The sequence below is a fragment of the Sprattus sprattus genome, assembly GCF_963457725.1.
Source record: "Sprattus sprattus genome assembly, chromosome: 3".
Taxonomy (NCBI): Eukaryota; Metazoa; Chordata; class Actinopteri; order Clupeiformes; family Clupeidae; genus Sprattus; species Sprattus sprattus.
In genome coordinates, this window is record NC_137922.1 from 50443451 (window position 1) to 50465950 (window position 22500).

General features: G+C 42.4%; 2 protein-coding genes across 2 annotated transcripts; one reads left to right on the forward strand and one right to left on the reverse strand.

Annotated features, from left to right (window-relative positions):
- Positions 1–6382: 6382 nt before the first annotated feature.
- Positions 6383–7778, forward strand: LOC308361561 (beta-crystallin A2-like; the record flags this gene model as incomplete). Its single annotated transcript, XM_080833946.1, has 4 exons — positions 6383–6543; positions 6816–6957; positions 7300–7442; positions 7631–7778. The coding sequence occupies 4 exons, from the start codon at positions 6383–6385 to the stop codon at positions 7776–7778; spliced, it is 594 nt and encodes a 197-aa protein (XP_080690072.1).
- Positions 7779–19763: 11985 nt separating this feature from the next.
- Positions 19764–20705, reverse strand: cdk5r2a (cyclin dependent kinase 5, regulatory subunit 2a (p39); the record flags this gene model as incomplete). The annotated part of the gene is made up of 1 exon (XM_080834289.1): positions 19764–20705. One exon carries the CDS (start codon positions 20703–20705, stop codon positions 19764–19766), a length of 942 nt encoding a protein of 313 aa, XP_080690415.1.
- Between the last annotated feature and the right edge of the window lie 1795 nt (positions 20706–22500).

Consider the following 22500-nt stretch of genomic DNA (forward strand, 5'->3'; position numbering starts at 1 on the left):
CAAACTAGTTATTACGCCCTTACAAGTTTTTGAAAGGGTATCTTCCTCACGTTCCAACTTCTTGCGCAAGTTCTTACTGTAGAGAGAACTGTCATTGGTCGACCGCCTTCCCAGTGTTGCCATTGCATTCACATTTACATCTGTGATTTAGCAGACGCTTTTATCCAAAATGATTTACAAGGAATTTTGCATTTATAGATCAGGAGCAGTTTAGGGGTTTACACTGATAAACTTGGTAAGGAGGAGTGGGGAATCAAACTAGCAACCTTCCAACCTCTGGATTACTAAACAACTCCTCTACCTTAAGTCTGCTGTCTCCATCTCTCATCACAAGGGCTTTGCAATGGTGTTGTCAACGATGTTGATGACGTCAGATACTAAAAGAAATTGAGTTATCAGGCAATGTTTACTCAAACAAATAATTATTAAAACGTCTTCACTTGCTCAGAAAACTAATACATTTTAAGTTGGGTCAACTAAATACCAGGTTTTAAGTACTGAATACATAATGTTAATGAGTTAGTAGAACTGTCCGGGTTTACTGTGATGGTCAGGTTGAAAATCCAAATGAATGCTTCCAAACTGTACTCCATACAGCCTTGCAGAGGGTCCAGAAGAGAGGAAGATGAAAAGAGGAGTGGCTGAAGGATGGGGAGGAGAGAAGTTTACGTACGTAAGTTATAGCATATAACCATATTTCAAATATCATATGAACTGTACTGTAGAGGCAATATGGTGGCATCTATTGACTTGCAAGACATGACATACGTGTGACATAGATGTAGCCTCGATTTCACGGATTGTTGATTTGTTTTTTAGCTGTAGAATCCAGGAGGTCAGAGCAGGCTAGGCAGTCTCTGATATAATGACAGCCTGGTTCCGACAAGGATGTGTTTTATCACCTTGTTTGTTTATTTTACAGACCATTTTTTGCACTAGCACCTTCCCCAATAGGTGCTTTGTTAAGTATGCAGATGATACTGTCAAGGTGAGCCTCCAGTGTGATGGGGAAGAGGAGGAACATGGGACAGTTCTTGACTAATTATAAACTGGTGTTAAAGGTCAAACCTTCGTCCTAAACACCACTAAAACTAAGGGCTAAATCTAAAATTACACTTTAACACTTCTAAAACTGAGTAAATGTCCACTGCCAGAGAGCTGCAGTCTTTTAACCCTATACCTTTATCAATGGGGTTATTATAAGCTGAAATGTAACCTGTGGACTAATCTCATAAGCACTAAGACACAACAAACATGTACTTAAAAAAAATTGTAACTGTTTAATGTTCACAACAAAACGCTTGAAATGTTTCACTGTGTTTTTATTGAAAGATTTGGTTTGGCACAGAAAAAGTAAGCTACCAAGTAAGGCATGCATTGAAACAGGCAGTGATGATCCAGGCAAACAGTATTGTGGGTGACAGTAGGCACACCCTTGCCGTCTCTTTGAACTGTTGACGATATTGCCCCCGCCCTCTCTCTAATGTCTAAATTTCCATGCAAGGCATGTGCAGGGAGGTGTGTGTGTGTGTGTGTGTGTGTGTGTGTGTGTGTGTGTGTGTGTGTGTGTGTGTGTGTGTGTGTGTGTGTGTGTGTGTGTGTGTGTGTGTGTGTGTGTGTGTGTGTGTGTATCCTCTAGACATCTTGCCTATTGTATGTATGTAATGTATTAACTGTTAAAAAACTCAATGGCTTGTGGAATAAATACAAATTTAGATCTAATATTTGTGAGAGGAGGGGGGCAATATCGTCACAGCAGTGGCGGTCCGTGCATTTCACGACTAGGCCTTCAGCGATGTCCTACACGATGTTAAACTGAGTGAATCCACCTCCTAATTCCATCATTATGACGCCATGGCTCTCGAACCAGTATATTTTATACAGAAAGGCAGTATAAGTGAGCATTGCATCACCTTAACATAGTCGAGTACAACAGACTTTATTAATATTTCCGGAGCATTTCAAATCAACACACCCGTATTAACAATACATTAAGTTATATGATCGCTTGGATATTACTGTCACAACTTAAAAATAAAAGGCAATTTTCAGGGATTAGTCTACAAAGTTTTATTAAGTCCACCAAAAGTAGCCTTTGTGACTCAATGTGAGGTTTAACAAGTTTAACAAGTAACATCGCATTGTCCCACCTGCAAAGCAGTTTCATTAAACTTCCCATCCTCACGATATCCAGTTTTTCTTGAAAGTTCCGTCTTGAAAATGGCGTTGTAATTGTATCAAAAACTGGAATTATCAAGTTTGTGTAAACTAATTTATTTGAGTTGGTTAATGTGATTATATTTAGTCTTACCAATTGAAACAACTAGAAGAATAAGCATTGAAACCGATGTACGTCGTTTTAGCCAGCTAAACTGAGCACTGAAGCACTGCACCGGTCTGCCTCAGTATCCAATCAAAGGACGTTTACGTGTCACGTTCAACGCGAGGAAAGAAATCTTCCGGGCCTTCTAGAAGGCCCAGTGTCGCCAACTCGAAATCTGATTGGTTGTCACAACTGTCTGTTTCAGTTCATTCAACTTAAATGAACTGAAACAGCAAGTTGTGATAGCCAATCAGATGTACACGGGCCTTCAATGTGAATTCTGAAGGCCTCAGGGAAGATTTCTGTTCTCGGGGAAGATTTCAAGGAGCGTGGCAACACATGATAGCGGAAATATGATTGGATGAAAGCTCTAACATAAATGAACAACGCTGGAAGCATGAAATGAAGATAATGGACTATGGGGAATCATTTAATACATATTTATGAAAAGAAAATATTAAAATTAAATTTATTTTATTACATTTATTTTCTGATGATGTTTAGGCCAGCAGAGAAGGCCTTGAAGGCCCTGACGGACCGCCACTGCGTCACAGTAATTTAATGAGGTGGCAAGGGTGTGCCTCTTGTCACCCATAATGTGTGCCTTGTTCATCACACCGTTTCCTTACTTGGTAACGTGATCCCTTACAGTTTACAGTTTGTCTATTGCTGACTATGTATGAGTATGAGTATCTATATGTGTATGACTAGCATGAGTATGTCTGTTGGTGACTTTGTGATGGTGTGGTGAAACGCGTTGTGATGGTGCTGCTACTAACCCCCAACGAACAAATAAAGTATATCTATCTGTCTATCCATCTATCTATCTATCTATCTATCTATATATATATATATATATATATATATATATATATTACTGTCAAAAGTTATCAGACAGTACAACTCAGGTATCTTGTGTTAGGGCAAATGCAGCACTACCTGTCTAGCCATGTGACTGTTAAAATTCAGTATTCATAGTCAGCTTGCTTAACAGCAAGGATAATTCCGGGCACAACCTTCATTTTGTAACCCTTTCAAGAAGATCATTTGCCAGCCAATTACAAGATGGTAGTGGTGTCATACTTGACACAGAGACTTCGAAGCTTGTGCCGAGAACATCAAGCACGAGAAGCCTCGAGAAATGAACCACTTTTCAACACATCTGGCTGGAAAGCTGCATGTAGCTTCATGTCACCACCACTACTAGATGGCAAAGCAACATGAGAATTGTTCTAAGAGCAGGGTATCAAATTAAGCTATTTTACTGTTAAGATGGCTGTATAATGCCCTGTAGACATTCACATCAAAAATGCTTTAACTTAAGGTAGGGTAAGGTAGTCAAATCATATAGTGTTCACGGATGTCCTGTTACAGTAAAGAGTGTCGGCTCACCTTTGACCAGCACCTCTCCTCTGATTTGCATATGGGAAACATTTCCATATGTATCTTTTCATTAACTAAGTTTCCTGCGTCCCTACCTTACTAAGTTTCCTGCGTCCCTACCAAACTAAGAAAGTGTACAGGATTCTGGGAACTAAGCAGAACCCCATTTTGAATAATACTAGAGTTAGTTTCAGCATGTACTGTATGTATGTGTGCATGGACAATATATGTCTACTACTGTACCAGAGTTGGGAAGGTCACTTTTATAATGTAATAGGTTCCACATGACGAGTTACGCTGTTATAATTAATGTAAAATAATGTAACTTAATAACATAACTTATTATGTACGTCTACGTGTGTGTGTGTGTGTGTGTATGTATGTATGTATGTTTGTATGTGTGTGGGTGTGTGTGTGTGTGGATGTGTTTATAAGGGTGTGATCATAATATGTCATGTATGTTTCCTCCTAGTTCTCCTGTCTTCCTTTTTCATTAGCTTCTTCATCCTTTCTTCTTTTGCATACTTTCATTCCAGTCACTTGTCCCTATGTGCTTTCTCCCCAGGCTCATCTGCCTATGTGTGAGTGAGGCGCTTTGAGCATACATAGTTACTGTAAAAAACTATGGATAAATACAGTTTAATCATGACAAACACTTAGTACACTTAGTACACAAACTGTACATACTGCACATAACTGCATCAGCATACTTAGTTGTATTATAACATGTAGAGAGGCATATTAATTAAAATTAAGTTTTATATCTTTGTTAGTGCATGCAGAGCCATCTTAGAGTAAAATTATACATTCTGACCTGGAGACTGGCTGTTTGGTGTAATGAGTCATCCCATCACTAGATGTCACTAGATACGATTTCAAACATGTAGAATTACACAGTTGGTTCTCTTGAAACAACACTGTAGCATTAGACTCTTTACCCTGAATTGTCCTTGGACAATGCGGCTTCTGTGATTCCCACTTTGCAAGAGGTTAACGAGTCCTTCCTTTGTTTCTGTGTTTACCTTCAGGCATGAAGCGGCCAGCTATCGCCCATCTGCAAAGCTGAGAAAAGGACCACAAAGCCTGTGAAAGGATCACCTGACAGCAGTCATGTTGCGAGTGAATGCAGGCCCTAACAGAATGGTGGGCTTTGTGGTGCAATGGTCTCTGACAATGTTGCATGATATCCTGACGTTAAGAGGCTCTGAAAACTGGATAATAGGATAGATATTGTTAATTCATTGTGGCTGCATTTGTTGGCCTATGTCAGTCAGATTTTTAAAAACACTGAATAATATACCACGGTCATGGCTAAACTATGTTGATGATGATTTGTTGGAAATGACAGAGAGGTTGTCACAAGTTTAATAAATCTTCTAATAAATCTTCCTTTCTGGTTAGTTGAAACAAACCTGAATACAACTAAATAAGCACTCCTAATTTCTAAAAACAATGGGCTATAATACTTTTTTTCTTCATTTCTCTTTTTCAAAACCTACAACTGTATACCTGAACACAAAGACGTGGAAAGGATGAAAAAAACATGGAGGGAGGGATAGAGGTGGGGAAAGGCCTCAGTGGTAGGCCGTCCTATGTTCCAGGTTAATCTCCCACAATTCCCCTTTTGTCTTCAACAGCCAATCAGAGGCGGCGGCCATTGTGAGGGCTCGCTGTCAGTCAGCTCGCAGGCCTAGTACACACTGGGGGCAAAGAGCAAGGGATGGGGGCAGAAGGGAGGGGGGGGTGTCTGTTTTTGATGAGTCAGAGGATCTAAGCCTGGTGTAGACAATGGCAGGACTTAGAGCTTCATTGACGCGGGCTGCTGAGCCTGCAGAGCTGCTGCGGATTCTGCAGTTACCAAGGCGACGGCGCCTATATAAGCGCGGCACTAGGCACAGACCGCCGACATAGATTACGCCCCATCTCTGCATGTAAGTATGGACCCGCAACACCACGCCGTGAGGCAAACAACCGCACCAACAAAAAAATTGCTAGCTAGGACGCCCGCAGGGTCTGCACTTTCAAACCGCACTGTGGCCCAGGCCCGGCCAACAGAGGAGATGAGTTTGGTTTGCTCTGTTTTGAGGAGGATGAGTTGAAGCATCTTCTGGTTTCCACATTTGGGAGATCTAAAATACCAAAAACTTAAAAAACAAAACTAAACCGATGGGAGATGGGAGATGGACATCCTGTGAACTTCAACATAGTTGGACCTGCTACATGCTGCACATCTGCATGACCTACAGTAATGGAATATCTGCCCTCAAAAGCTGAAGGCCATGAGAGCATGATTCTGTTCCTGCTATCATTGGTGCTCCTGTGCTGCCCCATCTCCTTCAAAACACAAGAGCAAGACATTCTCTTTCACGTGTGGATACAAACAAACAGCTCCTTAGTTGGCCTCCACACAGGAGTAGTAGGATAGGAGTAAGGCTAGACTAGGTTTGGTTTTCAGTGGACCTCATCCATACCAAATGCTATTTAGTCAAGGACTAGGTTTAATATCTATTATATAAATTGACCCCCTTTGAGTCCTCATGTAGATGAAAGTTAACCAAGGCATGTCAAGTACACACTGTAGGTTGAAAAATAGAGTAGTACTCCGCACTCAGAACTGACCGTGTTTTTCATGCCACCTTTTTTCAGCTAGCGAGAGACAACACTTAGGTGGCCATCATGAACCAGCAACAGATGATGGATCAGAGAGGGCAGTGGAGGATCACTGTCTTCGAAGAGGAGAACTTCCAGGGCAAGCGCTGCGAGTTCTCGCTCGAGTGCCCCAACATCATGGAGAGAAACTTCCAGAAGATCCGCTCCATCAAGGTCGACAGCGGCCCGTAAGTGTCCAAGCAGACAGAGAGAGAAAAAAATGAGAGAGAGAGAGGGTGGGAGAGGGACAGAGAGTGAGTGAGAAAAAAAAGATGACAACTTTTTTCCAAAGGATTTTAGAGTTGGTGAGTTGTGGACCATTAAGACTTGTGAGGCACCTACTTTGAGGTGGTTGTTATAAAATGGTAGTTTACGACCTCTTATTTTTTAGCAAAAGACATTCATTTCATCATTATATTAACCACCATCACCTCTGTCCCTCCTCCCCTTTCTTCCTAAGCTGGGTGGGTTATGAGTACCCTGAGTTCCAGGGACAGCAGTTCATCCTGGAGAAAGGCGACTACCCCTGCTACATGGCCTGGAGTGGAAACAGCAGCTATCGTACCGAGCACATGCTGTCCTTTAGGCCCATCAAGTGTGCTGTGAGCAACATTTCCTTCTTAATGGCAACCCATAAAAGGGTCATTTCACCACACACTAGTCAAATACACAATACTACATATCAGTTGTATTTTAACCCATAGTATATGATTTAATCTTAATGTACCCTATTTTGGATGCCAAAACTGTTTTAGACTATTTATATGTTCAATGTAACAGGATTAGCTCATTTGATATACTTATAAATAGTATAGTATAGATACAGTATTTTTTTACTTGACACTTTCCATGTAAGAGTATCTTACTTTACTATTTAAACATGCTGCAAGTCTCTCAGAACTGGTGATGATGTGTGGCTGTGCTCTCGCTTGTTTTCTCGGCAGAACCACAGTGACAGTAAGGTGACTCTGTATGAGTGTCAGGACTTCCAGGGACGCAAGTTTGAGATGTGCGATGACTACCCCTCCCTCCAAGCCATGGGCTGGTGCAGCAAGGAGGTGCCCTCCATGAAGATCAACTCAGGAGCGTAAGTTGCCATCCGTTTGGACTCTATTATCGCTTTCAATTCAAATAAGGCTAAACCCTTTATTAAATACACATAGAGACATTTTTGAATATATAAACATCAACTGTTTTAACTTTAATTGTTTTGCGTGGTATGTGAACCTATCTCGTTCTCTCTCTTTATGTCTCCCTCTTTCTTTCTCTTTCCAGGTGGGTGGCCTACCAGTTCCCCGGTTACCGTGGATACCAGTACGTTCTCGAGAGAGACAGACGCCAGGGCGAGTTCAGAAACTATAATGAGTACGGCACCCAGGCTCACACCAACCAGGTGCAGTCTATCCGCCGGGTGCAGCACTAAGGCCCGCCTTTAACTTATCCCCATTGGCTACTATGTACCCACTGTTAGCATGGCATGGCATGGCATGGCATGTGTTAACGTAGGCAATAAAATCTTTATTCAAAACTCCAGAAAAAGAGTGTGCTTGTCGCTATTCCTTTAACTTTGAATGCGCCTTCGGGAATTATAACATTCAAAAAAAGTTGTAGCCTTTTATTTATTATTATTTTTTTAAAGTATCATTATTATTTTAAGTTTTACTCCTAAACTAACAGGCACTGTCATATCAATTTCGCAAGAAAGGCAAGAATCGCTGTTCGTATATTACTGCAATGATTGGAGATGATAAAACTCGGCAGTGGCAGCATTTATTGAACAGCATTTGTATTTAACAGTACATTGTTACCTGAACATTTTAAAACACATTACGCAATGACAAAGACTTTTTTTATTTTGTGCATGTTAGGAATAGAATGTATATTGTTCCTGTCGGATTGTATTTTATTTTCAATAAACATGAGCAAGAGATCACCGCTGTTAATGTTTCCGCTGTTTCTTGTTGCGGGCATGCTGTGCCTGTCTCACCTTGTGTGCTCCGCTCTGGACGAAATCAGCTTGCTATTATCAGACCCAGTCTTTGGCCTAAGCCTACAATGTTTCTGGCAGGTTAGTCGATGATTTTCCAACTGTATGTCATGATGAAGAGGACTGAGAGAAAATATGAAAAATAACATAGGCCTACCCTCATAATAGCGATCACGAACGCATTTGATTCCCATTACATAGCACGGCTCGGATATTTTTCCTTAAAAAAGCTTCGAGCCATTTTACCTTAAATAAGTTCAACCTATGGTAAAGATCAGGCATTCACTCTTTGACCCCTTGGACTAGTGGAGAACATTCCCGGGAACACTTGTCCGAGTACAGGTTGTTAGAAGACTGGGTTTCTTATATTAGCTGTCCAGGGTCCTGACGTCTTGGGAACTTCGTCGACAAGGACCCGTTACTGCAAGGTGATGTGTGAGCTTTGGGCCATAGGTTTGGCTAAAACCCGCCAGGAACTCATTTACAATGTACAAATAAGGAACCAGTACGGATAGTTAAACGAATTCATCATTGCCTTGTCCATTTTCACAAATCCTGCCGTGCATTCCTTCAATTCAGTAATAAGGATATATTGTAACTATTGACTATTTGAGACATGCGTTACACAGTTTGTTCAAGAGATCAGGGATTTGTAAAAAAAAAAAAAAAAAAAAAAAGTATTACTATTAGCGTTACGTATCTGAAGATCCAAATATGGATAAATATGGGGATGAGGATAAAAAGACGATAATCTAATCTACGGTTAGGAGAGGAGTTTAACGAATTAGGATACTCCTGATACGTTTCAGAAATGCTAAGCTCAAGCAATGAATCCACAATAAAACACGCATTCTGCACGGGAAAACGCTACTCTTGCGCTCTCTGCTGTCGGTGATTGCACTGTTCAGTTGACAAAACGTTTCTCCTGTAGAATACAAAGGTGAATTTTTATTAAACATAAAAGTTTTATTAAAACCAAATTTAAACAAATAATTGTATTGTTTTATGGCAGAAGGAAACCGTATCAGTCGCAAGGCAAAAACAACAAAGCCTGCTGAAACACTCATCATTTTAGTCCTCTTGACAGAAAAAAACACCCTTGTCAATCATGTAAGCCATATCATGCAATGTATTCCTCCGTTCAGTTCAGTTTTAACATATTCAATTAATAAATATTCCAAGGTTCCAGCTGTTACCGAGCATCTTGGCAGCGCTTCAGTGGGTGCCGCACGACTGTTGCTATGCAAATTACGACGCTGGGAGGCGCACTGTTCCTTTGTCAACACCACTTTAACCGTGAAGTACATAGGCCTTGGTACACCATGCTTTTTGTGTGATGCTTTTTCTAGCTTCCAGTATTTAAATATACATTTGCGTGGGAGTGCAGTATTTATTTTGTTGTTTTGAGCAGACCTATTGTATGTGTGAAAGGTCTTCATTCACCTGTTGATAGACATTTTTTTATTTTTATTTATTTTCCTTTGATCACATTCTTCAATAATAGCTAACTTCTCCATTTTGATTACATTCCTGCCATGCAAATAAAGCTCTATCTATCTATCTATCTATCTATCTATCTATCTATCTATCTATCTATCTATCTATCTACCTATCTATCTATCTATGCAAGTCTGTATGGTAGGTATCTTCTGTGTGATCTTTTACCATCTGATCCTCACACATACAGAAATAACACATACCCGCATCCACCCATAACACACATACAGCCTCTGACTCTCTCTCTCTCTCTCTCTCTCTCTCTCTCTCTCTCTCTCTCTCCTCTCTCTCTCTCTCTCTCTCTCTCTCTCTCTCTCTCTCAGTGTGTGTGTGTGTGTGTGTCTCTCTCTCCCACGCACACACATTGTTCCACAGGAGCTTTTCAGCTCTGTCTCCAGTGTTCGCTTCTTAATGCAATATGTTCTGTTCTTTCCATCTCAGCATTCTGTTCCCAGACATCTCACACTCCCTCCCTCGCCACCCCCCCCCCCCCCCCCCCCCCCCCTTCCTACCACTTATCTCCATACTTACCCACTGCCTCTGCTGGCTGCCATGGCAACTCCATCTCTTGCTATCTCTCTCTCTTTCTCAGAAGGCAGTGGCAGGGATGGAGAGATATGAATGATTTTCAACTCCGTCTGTCTGTCTGTTTGTTTGCTGGTCAGAGCCCAGAGACATGAGCCACACCGACGAGAACACAAGAGCCAGAAGGTCGACACATGCCACATGTCATTTATATTCAGTGAGGGGGTTTACCCCTTGCCTGTTAAGGCACAAGTTTAGCTTCAGGTTCAGGATAAGATTTAGGTTTAGGTTCTGTTTTTCATTCTGATTCTGATTCTGATTCTGATTCTGATTCTGATTCTGATTCCGATTCTGATTCCAGTTCCAGTTACTGTTCAGGTTCAGGTTCAGCTTCAAATTCAAGTTCAGACTTCTGAACCACATACTATGTGGCACATTCCAACAGAAAGGGATTTACTTTAGAAGGGCCACGTCAAATTTTAAAGTAATGTATAAGTGAATGGCTTCCTTTATAAGTACCTCAGCTGGCACCTCACCTGTGTATGTGAATGCTTGTCCTGAGGTGACGCAGTGGTATTGGAAAGACTGTTTGTCAATTGCATATGCGTCTGTCATATGCGTGGGCTTGGACAGATTACATGAGCACTGAGTCTGGAAGGGTTTTTGCAAGGTGGGAGGAAAACGACTTTAATCTCTGTAAACTGCTGTGTTGGGGGGGGGGGGGGGGGGGGGGGTGTGGACAAACCCTTTCACATCCTGCACATGCGCGTGCACACACACAAACAAAGACCTTCCCCCCCCCCCCCCCCCCCCACACACACACACACACGCACACACACATACTCCAGGATCACAGTGTGTGAATATGCATGAGGCCAGGAGTGTGAGTCACTGGCAGAATGAAAATGCTTTCACACTTGCACAGAAACACACACACACACTGACATGCAACCACCCACACATGCACAATCACACACTCATACAAGCACATACACACACTGACATGAAAACACCCCCATATTCAATTGCACACACACACAAACACACACACACGCGCGCGCACACACACACACACACACACACACACAGATATACTGTATGCACAGACATTTTCAGTGTCAAAAGGAGACTCAGCACATGAGAATGAGCATCTCTCTCGTTCTCTCACCCCCACACACTCTCTCACACTCTCACTAACACACAGAGGCACACATACACCTTGGCCAACCCTCGGGGACCATAAGTCCTCATCAAGTCATATTGATCCTTCTCTAATCATCACTGGCTATCATGAAATCAAATTTGATCTATACTTATTTTAAAGGGACCTTGTGCAGGTTTTTTACAAGGTATGTTTTGGTAGATAACTAGTTTACATGCACACACTTTTGTTGTCATATGGTCATGACAAGAACTGATAAACAGACCTGTTGTTCTTTTCAAAGCTATTCACTCGGCTTTGAAATATGCCTTTTCTGGCCACTGCCACATTTGCTGGCTATCACCTGCTTTGCTCACTAGTTCTAGACAAAATGTTCTACTGCTGCTTCAAGGACGACTGAACTTTGACCAGAAAAATCTGCAGAGACTCCTGTTAGGATGGTAGGACCCATAGAGCTACTGATTGAGAATTATCTAGTCTTGATCTGGCCAAGGTCTTTCTATTGAATTCCAGTGTTCAATAGAACAATTTGAGGCGAGACAGTCACACAGACATTTAAATCAAAACAAGTACTTGAGCCTTACACATAAAACCCTGAAGAAAACTCTGAACATTTCTGCACAACTGGGTTTTACAAAATAAGAAGAGCACAGACAAATGGAACATATAAGCAGAATGTGTACGAAAAATACTCACTCACTTAAGTCAATTAATCAACTCAGTCACTCAATCACTGAGTTCATTCCTTTTAAAAACAATATTGTGAACATAAAGTGTTGTATATAGTAGAATATTCTACAGCATCATGAACTAGTGATTTCACCGGACCATGTCCAGGGCAAGTGCTGAGAATCCCAGACTGTTTCTAGCTTCATGTAGACTGTAGAAATGCAATAATGAAATAGCAATCTTGTGATATTAAGTGATTTACCAATCATGGCACAAAATACTGCATACACCCCTACCCCTGTCGCAATCTCCACCTACGACAACACATTTGCAGTTTGTTTTTGTGTTGTATTGGTTTCATTTAGCATCCACCCTTGGGCTGCTGGAGCATGACTTGTCAGGGAAGAAAAAACACCCCCTACTCGTATTACCTAACTTGCGTGTGGGCGGATTGTTTTTGTCGTGAGTCGCCTCCGTGGATTTAGGAATGTATTCAGCTGCTGAATAAGAAATAACGCTAAATATGCAGAGCCGGGTTATCTGTCAACAAACTGCCATTTGCACCCATTAGGTAAATATGTATGTATTTCTAGGTTATCTGGCATTGAGGTGTTCTGGGAAATTATTTTAAAATAGCAATTTGTGTGTTAACACTGAAACGTAGATGAACCTTGCAGAAGGCTCATGAAGCTGAAAACCTAGCGGGCTCCATCTCATCTCTCTATCCATGACCTATTTCAGTGTTGACTGTACACCTTACCTAAAGTAACTATCTGAGGTACAATGCCACAGTCCCTATTGGTACAATTTCCTGAGAAACCCCTTTTAGAGAGATTTCATAAAGTGGTTATTTATGAAGTGTTGATTAGAGAGGCTAGATAACGGCCAACAACAATTTACTTTCTGCATTAACTTATGACCATGCTGTCATCCAGGACCTTCTTTTTTTAATTGAGAAAGTATTTTCATTCCTGAAGATGAATGTCTTAACTTATGTATATATCTTTGCACTTTCATGTGTAACGTTTATCCTAAAAATTACGTAACATACTCTATTCTTGATTTAAAAAATACATCTTTGCTAGAATTTTAGAACTGAGCAATACGTGTGATCTTTGTGATCTCACTTTGACACAAAACTTCAAAGGTGTAAACTTCAAAATGTAAACATTCTCCTTCTGTTAAATCACACTGTTACTCACACCTCCAGAGCTGTGTCTACGTCTCCCACCTGCAGACACTCGTAGGGATTATAGGGGATTCCACAGCAGTCCAGAGGGAGGGACTTTCCCTTGGATGATCCACAACTCCTTTCATTCTCCCCATGGATTAGCCCTACCGCTTCTCAATGCAGGGTACGGCCATGGGGCTGCTGCATGACTGGAGTAATCTCAGAGGACAGATTAGCCTACCATAATAGCCAATGCAGAAAATAGCCATAACGTCATCCACTGCAAAGCCCCACATATAGCTGTGTTTAAAAATAGATAGAGGTAAAAAGGACCCTTCAGGACCACTTTATATCACACAGGCTGGCCGAGTCTCTGCATATGGGCCAGTTGTGCACGGAGTTTCAGGGCATTGTTTAGATAACAATAATAGCACACCTGCAACTATCTCCAATTCTACTACCCCAGCATTTACAGTGTCAACATTCAATCTAGCCATGTCAAACCCTTATCTTACCTTTTACCTAATTACTGGTCCCGTCCCTGCCCTCTTACCTAATTACTGGTCCTGTCCGTATCTCTACAGATGAGCAGAGCGACTCAGACACAGGGATTATACTAAAGCTTGGAGTTTAATAGTTGCTAAGATGGCTTAATGACGCATTAGAGGATCATTTTCCTAAACAAAGCTCGGGAGGAGCCCATTGTTGTGATTAACAGCCGTCGCTCATCCTACTTCCCCATTCCAGGAGATTTAAACCATCCTTATTTGTCCACCACGTCACGCGGTCTGGCGTAGCAAAGAATTCCAGCTTCTCCCCATTCTCCTCCTCTTTACCTGTAGCTCTGAGGTCATAGTTATCTACAAAAACTTTTTTCCTCAGCTCAAAGCTTAAAGATGAATAAAATGCGTATTCATGATGATGATTCAAAGAATAAATAGTCACCTGTGTTCCAGTCTTTTGACTTGCTAGTAAATTACCACTTCCTGTAATTCTGCAAATCTGACACAATGCTTCGCTAAAAATGATGTTGTTTTTGTTGCTTTGTTCCACCACAAACATCAGCCAGATTATCTATTACGTAATACATTTCAATGATCCTTTAATGTATAAATTACTTTTTGGTTAGGCGTGCACACCATTGTTTTGTGCAGCTGCATGACGAAAAGTTTGTGTTCAGCAAAAGTTTCATGCAATCTGTCACTCAACATAAATGTGCCTCATTAGGCACGTAAGGATCAATAAGAACCAGACAGTGTGGCACTCTCCAATCAAACTGATCAATAAGACATTGACAGTGTGGGTCTCCAATCAAACTGATCAACATGAGTTCAGTACACTCTGTTAAAGTCTGTCCTGCCTACATAGGGTGAATCATGATTATGACACACCAGACGGTACAATGCAAAGACTATTTAGGCTTGAATAGAGGCCAGACGCAATGAGTCAGACAAAATCACTGTGTGTTTGTGTGTGTGTGTGTGTGTGTGTGTGTGTGTGTGTGTGTGTGTGTGTCTGTGTGTGTCTGTGTGTGTGTGTGTGGTGTGTGTGTGTGTGTGTTTGTGTGTGTACATGTTGTGTTTTTGAGTGTGTGCATGTGTGTGTATAAGTATTTGTGTGGATGTATACGTGTGTGTGTGTGTGTGTCCGATCATGAGTGCCTTGATTTTTGGGAATAGGATCAAAGGATCTGTTTAGGTACCAAACACACACACATTGATTAAAAAGACAACCCCTAAATCTGATGGTATTAACAATATGGAGCTAACAACATAAGATATGATGATAACAATTATGATGATAAAGACGTGATAATCTAGGGATTATGTTTTAACTTTACTGTAACTCATATTAGCAAGGGTACGTAAGGACATGAAAGGTCACGCGGGATCCGGGGATATGACAGGGGCTGAGTGATATCTGATTAGTGTATCCATCTCCAGCGACTGACTTGTGGGGAAGTGACACTGTTCATTACATAAAGTGCCTGTAGCTATTTTATCTGTCTGGGGACTACAGATTGAGACCTCCATATTTACAACCCTTTGCTGGCCTGTGAGTTACAGTAAAGAGGTATTGGCATGTGAGGTTTTAACCTGTCTCAGATTAAATTTCATTATGCATGTGGAGCAGTGTTGGTTCTAGTTTGTGTGGCGCCGTGGGTGAACCTCCTCTTCAGCGCCACCCAACCCCCTGCCTACAAAATTGTGTGCAGACTGGGTTGATATTATTCTTAACATTTTTGCACAAACCAGAATAAATACAACAATATGTGTGTGAAACCAGGTAGCTGGTTCATAACTACATATCTACAATATTATGCATGAACTGTGGTTTATTTGGTGGAATTTGTGACAAATTTTACCAATTGCATTAGTAGCCTACTGTACAAAATTAGAGGTGTGCTTTCGGACAGAATCTCCCGCTACCCCTAACTCTGGCTCCCATGGGGAAACTTGAGGTCAACATACCCCTGCCCCCCTCCCCATCTCATGCTTCACATTGGTAGACCTTTCCAGGCAGTAGCGTAGCTCACAAATGGGAATCAGGGCACCCACGTCGATGATGGTTATTGACCTACACGGTGACATGATATCATTGATGTGACGTGTAAATGAGCGATAGAAGACCGATCGTGCAAATGTCACCATAACAGTTTTTTTTTTTTGCAGCTCCAGTGTGCTGCCCCTGTTGGTTTCCCCAACGCTTCGTAACTTACAGCAACACTATGCAATGATTTGACACTTTTCAGGTATGGTTTAATAGGCAACTAGTTTTGGTACCATCCTCAAATTCATTTTGATAGCATATGGTCATGTGAAGGACAGAAAAACACCTGTGTTTTTCCCACAAGCCATCCAGGACATGCACTAAATACTTTTGGGTTCCGGGCAAAAATGGAAGAAAAGCTTACATAGCGTGGCATTGCCAGCTATACTGCCAAAAGACACCAGTTAGTGTGTTAGCAAGCTTATGTCAGTGCCAACTGGGCTGTTGGTTGTGCTTGCTAGGTTTTTGCATGCCTTTTAGGTAGTTAGCTTGCTAGTTTTGGAACAGAACTACTTAATGCTGCTTTAAGTAATGAAAACAGTCATAGATTTACGTGTGCTGCGGAGTAGTCGTAGACGGCTAAAAGCTTCTCCTCGGGGTCTTCTTCACTGGGGTCACCAGCGGGATGTAGACAGCACTGTCACTGTGGCTCTCACCAATCAAACTGATCAATAAGACATTGACAGTGTGGCTCTCTTCAGTCAAACTGATCAACATTTTTTACAGTCTGGAGGCTTGTCTGAGTAGACCATGTGGTAGACATGCGTGAGTTCAGTACACAGTTAAAGTCTGTCCTGCAGGACATATAGGATGAACCAATGTGTGCTTCTGTGTGTGTGTGTGTGTGTGTGTGTGTGTGTGTGTGTGTGTGTGTGTGTGTGTGTGTGTGTGTGTGTGTGTGTGTGTGTTTACGTGTGCCATACACCTACCCGGAGAAGGTTTATTCCTAAATTAGATATGCCTTCAAGTAGGTCCTTTAAATCCTAAGTCCTCTAAATAAACAGTGAAGTAGTTTAGACTCAAAAAACACTCTGCCATGCAAGACACTATGATTCTGATTAAGTGATACAGCTGAGCACTGCGTTATTCGGGACAGACCTTAAATGTAAAAGTCTAAAAATAGGGAGCCAACGTGATTTATGCTTAATTATTGATGTTTCCACCTGCCTTTGCTTGCGCTCTCCCTGACTTCTCTCTGCCGCTGTCTGGTCCCGTGTCGTCTCCATGACAACTTACATTCTTGCGGTTTCTGCGGTGAGGTAGCCCACACTCCCACCGATTATGCTACAGGATGAATGCGGTGTGAAATTATATAACCGACTTACCTAATGATGAGCTAAGGGCAACCGGATCAGTTACAAACACTATCCGTGTGGTAGCCTATATCAAAAACTGATTTTTGTCACTTATTGACCTGTATGTCCTCATTCACTGTCATCGATGTCTTTGAATACTTAATTTGTATTATTGTTGGGGCATTATTACGCCTGTAGGTTGGGGCTCTGTGTTGAGTTTTAGAAAAAGTATTTCAGCTGTCACAAGTGAATTAGGCTAATGAGGAAAAGATGTTTTAAGTTCTTCGACGTGGGTACTTTAAACATCTGCTTGCGGTGTCATGTCTATTCATTGCGAAGTCTAGCCTACCAGCATGCGCGCCTCTGCAGCGCTCCAAAATACCCCCGTACAAACCAGCTCATGCACCCTCCATCCACCGTTGCTATAGCGACTGGCGGAATGCCGTGCGGCTCGCAGTCATGGAATATGAATTTCTAGGGCCCAGCGCGCGGTCGGCGCTGCGCAGCCCTCCGTCACGGCGACACTTCCATCAGACTGCACCAAATTCCAGCCAATCAACTGAGCGAACAGCCGAACCACGTGCTTTATTCACAAATTCTGTGTGCTCTCTTGATTCAAGCCAACAGCTTCTTACTCCCCACCAGTGAGTCATCCTTTCCCTGAGGCCATTTTATAGTAGCCTAGCATCCGCACTAAACCACTGCAACTTTGAAAACACGAGTTTCAGCTAATCATTTTTTTTTTTCATTTTTAAAGTTCATTTGAATAGCTGTGCCCACTGATGTTTATATGCTGTGTTATATACTTACATATCGACCGCATGACAACTGCTCTGTAGGCCTATGTGTTAGGTGGCCCATGGATATTATAGACTTCATACATATTTGACCATTTGACAAAAACACATAGCCTATAGCCTAAGGTATCTGCACTATGTTTAAGTTGTCTACTTCAATCAACCTGTTTTCCTTATCTTGCCATGTTGGCTCCAGAGAGTAAGCTAACACACACATGTACAAAAGAGACTACTGCGGGCTTACCGTGAATCTAACATTAATATCAGCGGGACACAATTAATTAACTTATGATAGTAAATGGTTTACAGTGATAGCGATGATGACTGAGGATTCAAGTGTGCTCCGCGTGCAGGCATCTGGACTTCATTTTCAGCACCCTGGGCAGCGACAGTGGGAGAGCGCGCTCATGTTCCAAGGACAACATGGTCACAAAACGAGGTGGAATATGACACAAGTTTCTCTCCATTCACAGAAACTATACACTCCTCGGGAATGGCAATATGTAGCATTGTTGAAGTGGATGCAACAGGTATATCAAGTTAAGCTATGTTTATGGAGAATAGCTGAATGGCGTTATAGATGCTGGATATTTCTCCCAATTTAAGCATGTCACTGATGTGCCTTAATTATTTTATTATCCTACAGGGGACAGCATTTGATAATGAGTTTCACCTGTTGGTAAAGTAGTTCAGCATCGCTCCCAGGACATTTTCTGAGATATTTTCGCTTCTTCCCAGAGCAGCAATATTCTCTCAGGCCCAAAAGAGAATGACGTAAAGATTCCAGTCCTCACTGTCGCACGCTGTTGCTCCTATATGATTTAAGACAGCCCTGACGTGCAGGCCCAAACGACGGGAGGATCCAAAAACTAACCCCACGCATGACAAGAAGTGAACATAATACCATGAAAATAAGATTGTTAGCTGCTGTTGAAATATGAATAGTTCTACCTCAGAATTAGATTAAAAATATATATATTTATCAGCACACTGACGCAACAGTATAACTGACTGCGGCACATACTGCAACACAATTGTTCCCTTTTCATGGTAGGTGTGCTAAAAGTTAGAAAGAATAAAATGCAACACGCCAAGATTTGGCTGTACTGATATATTTCTGAAATGTACATTATAAAACATTACGCTTTAAACTATAACAATTGGCACATATGACGGCAAAGAATCTTTTTTGTTGAAAAATAGTACATTCAACGTTCAGATAGAGCGCTTCAGTTCAGGCGCCACAGTAGACGTGTACTGTGTATGCCACAGGCCAGCACCCTGGAGAGCTCCAAGCCGGCGACAAAACGCAGTCCCCCAAGCCACGACGAGAAACAAATACTGAAATAAATTACCTGAACACTGACATACTAGCTAACACTTCACTTCCCTAACTTGAAGCATTGCACCAGGTAGCCGTTTTTTTTCTTTAAAAAGCCACGATGGAGATACAGGTAGAATACTTTGTAAGCATGCAAAGAGTACAGTAGCGCTATCCCCCTAAACCCCCGAGCTTCTGGTGGTCTGACATTCACAGGATCACCGTGGTTCTTTATTATACACATGTAACAACATGGAGAGAATCTCTCGGGGGTGAAGCGGGCCCCCTAGTTCCCTCTTCTCAGACCGGCTGGTGCGTAGCACCCCCACAGTCAGCTGCCGGTGCTTACATTCAATCCACCCTCAAAGGACGGGTTCGGAGAGGTATCAAATAGCTTCTCTCTTTCTCTCTCTCTTCCCTGGGTGATGTTAACCTTAACGGTCCAGGTTATTTGTCCATTTCCCGTTATTGTCCTTGGACCCCCCCTCGTTTTTCAGGTCCTGAAACACCTCAGTGAAGAAGTGCGGGTCAGAGTTGATCTGCAGCATTTTGGCACTCATTTTGTCAATCACCCGCAGCGACCGCTCCCAAAACACCTCCTTGTTGGTTTCCACCAGGAAAGGCTTGAGCGGGTAGGAGATTTCGTTGCCCATGTAGGAGTAAGCCAGGTAGAGGCAAGTGAGAAAGGTGGCTTGCAGCTCATATTCAGTGGAGATGTCCTCCGTCACAGCCTCTCTGCAAAGCATATAGACGAACACCAGGTTGGCAGGTGTGATGAAACCTTGGTCCTGCCACCCCTGGATCAGCAGAGAGCGGTCCACGTTTCGGAACCACAAGATAATCTCGTTCGGACTGAGCTCTTTTAATTTGTAGCACCGTCGGCACATAAACTCGCTCAGACAACGAAGCAGCTCCCCGGTGGATGCCTGGACAATGACCCTCCTGGGAGAGATGAGTGAACGACTGCTGGGCTGCTTTTGGACCGCGATCAGCTGCTTGGCATTTTGCTGGACGGTCTGTGTTTGATTGCTGCGACGGCTTTGATCGGGCACCGTAGGAACAGGCACGGCGAGTGGTCCAGGCTTGGATGCTTTGCGCTCCGACCCCGATTGCTGAGATTTCTTGAGATTTTCGCTGTTCAGCTGGTCCACTGGGTTGTTGGCCTGAGAGATGGGTGGGTTCGGGTTCACTTTCTTGGCACTCTTCTTCTTTGCCGAAGCGGCGACAAGGCGCTTCCACGTCAGGGCTGATATCAATACCGAATGACGCTTTAGGCTTTTCTCGGTCTTTCCACTAGCCGCATGTCCCGCGTCGGGCTTCTCATCCAGAATACCCCCTTTCCTTGAGGTGGGGGAGATCGAAAGCACCGTGCCCATCTCTTCTGTCGGAGACCAACACCCACCGGCCTAACGGAATGCTGTGTCTCGCCTTGCGTCCCGGGGACTGCGCTGGAACGGTGCAGTTTTAAATCACAGATCCACGTCCATTGATGGCTCCAGTATGGGATACAGCTGTTAAAGCGGTTGGCGTACAGATCTCGTATGTCTGCATGCGATGCGCTAAGTCCTGCGGCAGCCACCTACTGAACCCCGCAGATTCATTGAGCGCATGGAATGGGCAGGGCCAGAGATTTGTAGCCAGGCAAAAATGCAATCTCTGTAAACCCAGATTAGCCCCTCCACTCTACCAACCTGCTCAAGACGAAAGGTGATAGACAGTCTTTTCCACCAATCACAGCGCTTCAAAACTAAAGTTGTGTTAGTGGGTGAGATAGTCAGTTTACATTTTCTATTTTTACACAGGGTTCCCGCTGCATTTGAGGATTTTACCACAGCAATTAATACATTCTATTTGACGCGTTTATTTAGACCAAAATAGATACATTCTTAGATACATTCAACCTTATATTTGACCGAGAAACTCGTGTAATAGCAGTACTATCACCCAAATAAAGTAACGTTTTCTTGTCAGTTAAACTATGCAAAAAAAGCGTGATTTTGTTTTTACTATAAAAAGGCTTACGAGGCTGCAATTACTAAACCACTAAAATGCACATTGTAATTGCGATGGTCATTTGGAGAAAGGGAGTATTGAGGTGGAGAGCTGAGCAGGGTGCATCGAAAAACAAGAGAAAAGGGAAAGCATAAATTAACACCAAATCACTTTCACTGAGCACACCGTAGCAGCTCATATCATTGTGTGGCTATGTGTTGTGTGCAGGGGTTTGAAAGAGAAAGAGAGAGAGAGAGTGAGAGAGAGAGAGAGAGAGAGGGTGGATATGGGGGTGTGTCTGTTCACAGGTGTGTGTGTGCGTGGGGGGTGGGGTTGGGCACTGCAACATTTAACATGACATAAAGATGTGTTTGGCTTTCATGTGACAAAAAACACAAACTACACAAACATTTCGAAAGGCACCAATTGGGATATACACATCAAATTAAACATCTTAAACTAAATGTTTTGAATACTAAAAACTAATGTAGGGGACAGGGACTTGTGTGGGTATGCTGACTTCTCTTTCGCTGCTTACAATATAGTACTATTTCTCCACCTAGTGGTAGAAATCGTGATTGCACCTCTCAGACTCTAAATTCAAGGGTTGCCTGCTGCAAAATGTGTACCATCTGTTGAGATCTTTTCATCCACACATATTACACAGAAAATGGCGATATGTAGACCTGACATATCTGTTTTTTTTTGCAACATATACTGAATAAATCCAACAGAAGCATCTCAGAACAGAAACAAAAGTAATGCAATATTAATTCTACTTAATTCAACATAAAAGCATTTTAACATTTACAGCATCACAGTTTCAGGAAGTCAAGTCTTGTTTCCTTCCTATTCGCTGCACCACAACAAACTGAACAGCAGGTGGCAGCATTTTATGTACCGTCACTTGGTCACTGCATGTTAGCTGCAGTGGAGCCAAATTTCTGTTTATTTGTCAGAAGATATTTTCAGGAAGGCAGGGAGTGGTTGCAGAGAGAAAGCAACACCCGATGTGATCTTGATATAAGTGTCATCGCAATGCTATGCACACAAAACATCTTTACACCCATAAGTACACAGGTCCCACCAAAAGATCTTCATGACGTAATGCTGTCTAAAGGGACAGTGATATTCCCTAATTCAGAAACGGCCCCTTCCTCAGCCTGACCAATGTGTTGT